Here is an 8,629-nt window from a genome sequence, read left to right on the forward strand (position 1 = left end):
CAATTTCGCCAATTCAAGTAGTCCCACCCCCCCAAAAAAAGGCACAAAATCTCTGCACGTTGCATCGGAATTTTTTTTTAAAAAAGCTGCAGCAAAATCGAGCGTTTTTGGCCGCAACAATCACAATAAAAACTGAAAAATGAAAATAAGCATTTTTGGTACACTTTAAAGGGACAGTATGTTATATGGAAATAATGGTGTGATGCAACACGACGCCCAAGTGGAGTACATTATTTTTGTATAGCGGTACGGTCTGGAGTGGGTTAGTCCGCTTATAGCACAGCAATTTGCCAATGATTACAATGATTAATTTATTAATGTACAATAGACTGAAAGAGAGCGAGGGGGGGGCTGTTACAAAGCACTTACTAACTGTATATATATATATATATATATATATATATATATAGAGAGAGAGAGAGAGAGAGAGAGATACAGAGAGCAGAGAGAGATATCTAGAGAGAGAGAGAGAGGGATATATATACAGAGAGAGATATCTAGAGAGAGAGAGAGGGATATATATATAATTAGAGAGAGAGAGAGAGAGAGGGATATATATATATATATATATATATATAGAGAGAGAGAGAGAGAGAGAGAGATATCTAGAGAGAGAGGGGGATATATATATATATAGAGAGAGAGAGAGATCTAGAGAGAGAGAGGGATATGTATATATATATAGAGAGAGAGAGAGAGGGAGAGAGAGAGATATCTAGAGAGAGAGAGGGATATATATAATTAGAGAGAGAGAGATCTAGAGAGAGAGAGGGATATGTATATATATAGAGAGAGAGAGGGAGAGAGAGATATCTAGAGAGAGAGAGAGGGATATATATAATTAGAGAGAGAGAGAGATCTAGAGAGAGAGAGGGATATGTATATATATATAGAGAGAGAGAGGGAGAGAGAGAGATATCTAGAGAGAGAGAGGGATATATATAATTAGAGAGAGAGAGATCTAGAGAGAGAGAGAGGGATATGTATATATATAGAGAGGGAGAGATATCTAGAGAGAGAGAAGGATATATATAATTAGAGAGAGGGAGGGAGAGAGAGAGATATCTAGAGAGAGAGAGAGAGGGATATATATATATATATAGAGAGAGAGAGATATCGAGAGAGAGAGAGGGATATATATATATAGAGAGAGAGAGAGAGAGAGAGAGAGATATCTAGAGAGAGAGAGGGATATATATAGAGAGAGAGAGAGGGAGAGAGAGAGATATCTAGAGAGAGAGAGAGGGATATATATATATATATAGATAGATAGATAGATATATATATATAGATAGATAGATGGATAGATAGAGAGAGAGAGGGAGAGAGAGGGAGATGGGACATTTTGACTGTTACAAAAGCACTCACACTCGAGACGCCTTCCATAAATGTTAAATAAACAGCTCCTAAAAAAAACCTTCCTCACGTCAACATTTCTATGTTTTACTTTGTTAAACAACATGTTTTTTTAAAAATCTGTTTATTATTAATCTTAGATTATGTTGAGCATCTGCCGCTGTTACTATAGAAACAATAAGCTCATGAATATTAACGAGTCATTCTTGTTACAGCCGGAACTACTTTCCGGAGCAGTGCTGTTAAATAATGCACACCTTTTCCCCAATCAGATTCGAGCATTCAGCTGTGCTGTGCTGTAATATAAATGAATGAATAAGCGTCGTAGTTATGCATTTTAATACGGAACTCAAACGGCATTTTCTAGTTTTTCCGACTGTATTTAAAGCCCAAATCGTACTGTACATTTCAGCCCGACATGTTGCAGTAACATCAGACGGGCGCTGGATTAACGTGTCCCCTCACTTGAGTCGATATCGGGAAAAGAAAACGTGCTTAACTCCAGAGACGCGCCTCTGTTTTAGTCAAACTCTACACCGGGGTGCGCAAACTCTCATGAATAGCACTTAAATAGGCGTTACGTCTTGAGGTTCGAATACTGATGCGTGCAATTTCAGTATTTTCGAATACTGATGCATGCAATTTCAGTATTAGAGCCTCTGCGTGCGCTTAACTCAACTCCGAACACTCTTAACTGATCTCCGGGCCACAATATCTAGCTATTACAGTGCTGAAATACAATTTCAAAACAAAAACCCGAGAAAAAAAAAGACCAAAGATGCAGTTTTTATGTCAGACTTGCCGCTTCTGTCTTGACACGCACGATGGAACACTCCGGAAAACGACTCCTCAGAGCGTCTGTTCCTTTCCAGGCCCGCGTCCCCAACCTGTCGACCCGACGAGTCAAACCCGGCAACCGAGCTGTAAAATGAACCTTTTTCGCGTGTCCTCTTGGACATACTGTGTTGTAATGAGGTATGAAGTTAAAACGTGGGTAGTAAGCTAATCCTTCAGAATATTCCAGACCAGTCTACTGTAGAATTGTTTGAGATATCCCAGCTGTGTTGCGTTATCTACCTCGCTGTTTACCGAACCCCTGCGGTTATGCAAAATCTAATATGTTTCCCCAGCGTCGACAATAAAGTTAAGCCTAATAAACCTGCTTGTCTGAAAGAGTTAGACTCTTGACTCCAGAGCCATGTTGTGGAAAATTTCCGAGCTTATTTACAAAGCGCAGAACACCCAGTCGAGGTGCTAATCAATACACTGCTGTTACAAGTAAGTAGGTCTAAATAAATACAGGCTCAAAGCCAGCGGGGGACCCACAAGGTGAGGTGCGGTAACGATACTGCCAGGCATGAATGATTAGAAAACCGTTTGATCGCGTTTAATATCTTAGGGATTAACATAATGGGAATGTCTTTCACTAGAGACAAGCTGAAATGAAAGTAGACCTTTTTTAATCCTATTTCCTGTTGTTTGGCCAGGTTATATCTCGCGATCAAAAAACAACCCGCTCTCTGTTCCACGTAGGAATTATTACGCCACATCACGGAAATGAAGTAGGTCTTTCCCGTCGTGTGTCGTGATTTGTCATTTCTGATTACACGAACTACATGCGATTCTTCACACACGGTGTGTTGTCTGTCCGCAGCCTGTCTCCTGCCATGTCGTGGTTCCTGTGTTTGTGGATAGCCGTTAGCTGCCTCGTGCTCTGCCAGGCCACCCTGTACGAGACCATCCAGCAGCACCACGTGCCTCGACCCGGCCGTAACGCCATCCAGATCCTCGGTGAGTCCCGCCCTCAGCTCCTCTCTACGCTAAACGCGCCGCGTGTCGAGCCGTCGCCCGTGCGCCGAGCCCGTTTCCTCCGGATCCGCCTTCCTCCCACCGGCTTCATTTTATCTTACGGTGTCTATTTTATGAGTGCCTCCCTGCCGAGCAAATCAGCAGCCTGCTTTCTAGAAGCTGCTGTGTAGTTTTCTCAGATGGTGGTGTGTTACAGAGATGACACCTGGGTTTTTTTTTTTTTTTGGGGCAGGCTACATGCCTTCACTTTGCCTTTTCTGGTCTGTGTCTTGTATTGCTGATGTTCTCTTTTTTTTTTTTTCTTTTTTTTTACAACGCAACCATGCATCCTGGAACACCTGGGAATTCATCATCTAGCCGTCCAGTCATGGAAAACATCTGGAAATTTAGAAAATGGATACAATGCACTGGGAATATCACTGAATAGTGACCTATTAGACTACTAAATTTGCATAAGCAATTAGAGGTGAGGAGAAAACGTGTTAAAACGTCCAAACGTGCTGAAAATGCAGATAGTTTTAAATGCCCTGCTAATGCATTCATTCAGAGGCCTAACTGTTGATAGAGCTGTTGTTCGCTGTTTATAATGCAAATATATGATGAGATATATATATATATATATATAGATAGATAGATAGATAGATAAATATATATATATATATATATATATAGATAGATAGATAGATAGATAGATAAATATATATATATATATAGATAGATAGATAGATAGATAGATAAATATATATATATAGATAGATAGATAGATAGATAGCTTTAAAATAAATTTGCATCACATACAGTAATTAACACGCTCTCCTTGTTGCTTTACTTATTATTAATTAGCATTAACAGCGTTTTCTTGCTAGCTCACATCAGCCTGCGGTGTGTCCAGATGTGTGTCGTGTGTGCCAAACCGATGAGAAATGTACTGCTATGTTATGCAAATATGATTCAGGATGTGAGTCATTCTACCCTGACTTTGCGCGAGTGAAAGCTGTCATGTATGAAATCGATGGCACGTTTTATCTGGAAAAATCCGATTCAGCTTATATGCTGGATTTTTAAAAATGCAGTGGCCGTCGGAATTCTTCCTTGTTACTGTAAAGAAAGTGACATTTCAGGGATAACAGTGACATGCAACGCGACATAACTACAAAGTGCAGTAATACCACACAATACAGGACACTACAATACAACACAGTGAAATATATGATATGATACGATATGATATACATGTAGTACACTATAATATGATATGACAGGTGGGGCGCACGGCGGCTTCGTGGTTAGCGCGCTCTCCACAATGCTCTCCCATGCTTTGGGGTTTCCTCCGGGTACTCCGGGTTCCTCCCCCAGTCCACAGACGTGTTGTAGGCGTTTCCAAATTGTCCGTAGGGCGTGAAAGCGTGTGTGATTGTGCCCTGTTCTGGGCTGTTGACCCCATCCAGGGTGTCCCCTGCCTTGTTCCTGAGTTCTCTGGGATAGGCTCCAGGCTCCCTGCAACGCAGTGTAGGATAAGCGGTACATAAAATGGCTGATTTGACACAATGCCCTCCAGTAATATTGGCACCCTTGCTAAATATGAGCAAGGAAGGCTGTGAAAAATTGCCTTTATTGTTGAACCTTTTGATGTTTTGTTAAAAAGAGCAGAGTGTCTTTGTGAATGTTTTGAACAAGAGATCAAAAGGTTAAACAATAACGACACAGCCTGCTTTGCTCATATTTACCAACGGCGCCAATATTCAGCAGAGCACGCTGTGTGTTACAATACAAGACGGTATGATACAATGCGATACAATACAGCACAATGTAATAGAATAGTATGTGACGAGATACGGTACATTTCAATACGATACAACGTGACCCAATGGGCTAGACGGTACTATATGGTACAATACAATCTCAGACTATACTCTACTAGTGTTCCCAGTGCAGGTCCTGGATGTTCGCTCTTCTTCCTTGCTGTAACGCACTTGATTCAGCTAATAATAGCTAAATAACAGGTGCTCGTTCTGTTATACACTGACTCGACCTCAGTGTGTTAGAGCAGGGGAAGTATTCAGATGTGCAGGACAGAGGTGTATCTGAACCCAGGACTGTAGTACAGTACAGTCAATAACACAAAGCGATGATATACGTCTTTTCTTGAGAAGTGCGGTCCAGACAAATATAAACCAGTTCACGAAGGATCTAGTGTTATAATCACTAATTATGCTGTTGATAATTAAGCCAATGGAGCTGTTGTGATATACATATATATATATATATATATATATATATATATTAAATTGCCATAGTCGGTTAATAAGTGTGGTGTAGCACTTCAGTTGTGTTTTTGTTGGAGGTTTGTCATGGTGTCGCGTATTACAGCGGTCAATACGTGAAGGAAAATTGTTTGTAAGACTGAAATAATGAACTAAGGTTCAATCTGTGCGCTGTCGTCTGGAACTGTAGCTTTGTTTTAATGTCTCTAGCTGCCGTCACCCATTCTACCTTCTGACACACCCACATAGGCAGAAAATAGAGTTCTGTAGCTGTTAGTTATAATTAAACTGTTGGTAGTGGTATTTTAAAAAAAAAATTTTTTTAATGTGCTGTCGGTAAATGATTATTTAATGCCAGTAGTAGCACAAAGAGTGTTTAGTGTTTAAACCCGTGTCGCTAAGGGCGTTACGCTCTCCGGATCCATCGGTCACTTGAATTCCTCTCCTGTAGTTACTGGATCATTTGTAGGAGTCATTCAGTGAAACGCTTTAAGACGTTATAATAAGCTGGGAGATTATCGGTTTAACCGCGAACAGATTCACACAGATGCCACTGCCGCGTGGCTCATTAAGCTTATGAACTGCCGCGTATGTTTTACATTTCGCTCTGATTATCCACCGTTTTACAAGTCGCGAAGCAGATCGGAGAAAGTTCGCGAAGATCGGAACTGATTCCACGCACGACTTGCGTTTGAAGACTCACGAGACAGGGCCGGACAAAATGACAACGATGGCGATTGTTGCGATTAATCAAATATGTGTTTGTTTGTTTGTTTGTTTGTTTGTTTGTTTTTTCCTCAATAAGTTACTGGTGAAGACGTCAAATAATTAAAACGCTACAGTGTAATTCAAACTGCAGTTCATGAGATCTCTGTAAATCTTATATTGCTTACATCTTCAAATAATATGAGGGGTGTGTGTGTGTGTGTGTGTGTGTGTGTGTGTGTAGAATGTGAGATGATGTTTTTATCTCATTATTGGGATCAAGTGCCGTCATAATAATATGTAAATGATGTGACCTGTGAATGTTTCGACCTTATTGCGTGTGTGTGTGTGTGTGTGTATTAATGAGAGTGATTGAGCATCTGAGAATCAGTTTTGTCTCACACACTATCAGTCGTCTTTCTGGTTTCCTCAGCTGACACGTTAAGCATTTGGAGAGCGAGCTTCAGCCAACCCGCTGTAGCACAATAACTCGGGCGGTAGTGTGTAGACATATGTGTGTGTGCGTGTGTGTGTGTGTGTGTGCGTGTGTACGCGTGTGGCTCCAGGCTACACTCCCCCATCAGTATGCTATAAACATCAGTTGCTTTGATCACACAGACTCTGGTGGAAATGACAATTATGTTGCTAGTCAGATTTCAGTGAACGTTTAAGCAGAGCTACAGTTTCAGCGCGGGGGTCAGAAAGGCCCGATTTCCGAGAGGGGCTTCTCTAATCGGTGGAAAACACCGCGTCATGCACAGCGGGTCACGCTTTTAACAGAGTCTGGAAACCATAAGTTTAGCGATAAGCCAGAGTGGTTTATTGGCAGGCAAGATGAATTGCTGTGTTCTCTTTGCATATTTATATCAGCTCCTCGTGTGTGTAATGTATGAAAATGGCATGAAAAGGAAGAGGGTCTGATAAATGACTGAGTTAATAAAGTAGTAGCTGAAATAAACAACAACGAAACAATTAATTAGCTTTTGAGAAAGCTCAGTAATTTACAAGTGGGACAAAACGACAGTTCAGAGTGCGGTACGTTCGTCCGTTCGTTCGTTCATTCATCCACTGATCCACTTCTGTATGCGCTTTATCCTGGTCAGTGGATCTACGCTGCAGTGGGAATACACGCCAGATGGTGTTTCAGTCCATCGCAGGCCAGCGTACACACTATTCACACACTCATTCACACCTAGGGCCAATTCAGAGTAGCCCATCCATTGTGTGGGAGGTGAAAGGAAACCAGAGAACCCATAAAAACAAAACAGTTATTCATTGTTTATTCTTAATGGTTCAATTCAATTCAGTTTTATTTGTACGGCGCTTTTAACAACGGACAGTGTCTCAAAGCAGCTTTACAGATATATATAATCACAGGATACGGATTTGAAGTGTGGGAATTTATCCCTATTGAGGGAGCGACAGTGGCGAGGGGAAAAACTCCCTGAGATGACATGAGGAAGAAACCTTGAGAGGAACCGGACTCAGAAGGGAACCCGTCCTCATCTGGGTCACGACGGATAGTGTGAGAGTAAAAGGAAGTTCGTTATGGTTTTTATATGAAGTCTGTTTGTTGAACTAGTCCACTGTTCACTAAAGGAGACCCGAGTGCAAAACCGCACGTGGTAATCGCAGTCCCAAGACCATCGCAGCAACCGTCGTCCCAGCAGCGCATCGAGAACGTCCATGTGGAATTGGAGTAGATGAAAGCTCCATCCAGGGGCAGGGCGTCCGAACGGATCAGGCAGGTCCGGAGAGCAGAGAGCATCAATATCGCTGGCATCTCCATAAAATCATGTGTGGCTCGACAGAAGGAGAGAATTAGAGGGAGGTAAAGAGAGGGAGAGATTGTTAGGTAAGACTGTGCTTTTTTGAATCAAAGAAAGTCTATTCATGGTAAGCTTGAGTAAACAAATACGTTTTCAGCCTGGATTTAAACACCGAGACTGGTAATGGTCAGACTAGAGCTTTGCTACCAAACTTAAATGTCCATCGTGTTTCATGATAATCTGATTTCAACCACTACAGTTTTGGGCACACTTTTCCTTCACTGCTTTAGCTCATACTTAGAGTTTCTTATGCGTTATTAAAGTTTAAGCACTTTTAGTTCTACTGGCAAAACACAAAAATTACAGAATGGCAATTAGATTAAAAAAAATATATATATATATTACACATTGTCCAGCAAAAAAATGGAATATTTGCGTTTAGGGACTTATTGCAGAGCCACTCTGAGTTTCCTAATAGGATTTCATAATGGGATTATTAGTGCACTTGGTGGGGAAACTTTAAAAAAAAAAATTTTTTTATTCTTTTCTAATATTTATAAATTTTAAAATTTATATATAGTAGACCGTGAGCTTATTGCTCATTGCTAATTGAACAGAAATACTAAAATATATACGCAACTTGACTGATAGTGTATACGTGTACGTATATGTGGGCGTGACAATGAAAACGAGACAAGTTTGTGGAGCGTTTGAGACAGAGGCGAG

General features: G+C 40.9%; 1 protein-coding gene across 1 annotated transcript in view; it reads left to right on the top strand.

Moving 5' to 3' along the window:
- The first annotated feature begins 1,945 nt into the window (after positions 1-1,945).
- LOC128624792 (chemokine-like protein TAFA-1) overlaps positions 1,946-8,629 on the top strand; it is a 158,561-nt gene continuing 151,877 nt past the window's right edge. Inside the window, exon 1 of the mRNA XM_053652521.1 lies at positions 1,946-3,147. Within this exon, the coding sequence (XP_053508496.1) occupies positions 2,973-3,147 (175 nt within the window). The 5' untranslated portion in view covers positions 1,946-2,972. The remainder of the gene's footprint in view (positions 3,148-8,629) is intronic.

This window comes from Ictalurus furcatus, chromosome 21 (assembly GCF_023375685.1).
Source record: "Ictalurus furcatus strain D&B chromosome 21, Billie_1.0, whole genome shotgun sequence".
NCBI lineage: Eukaryota > Metazoa > Chordata > Actinopteri > Siluriformes > Ictaluridae > Ictalurus > Ictalurus furcatus.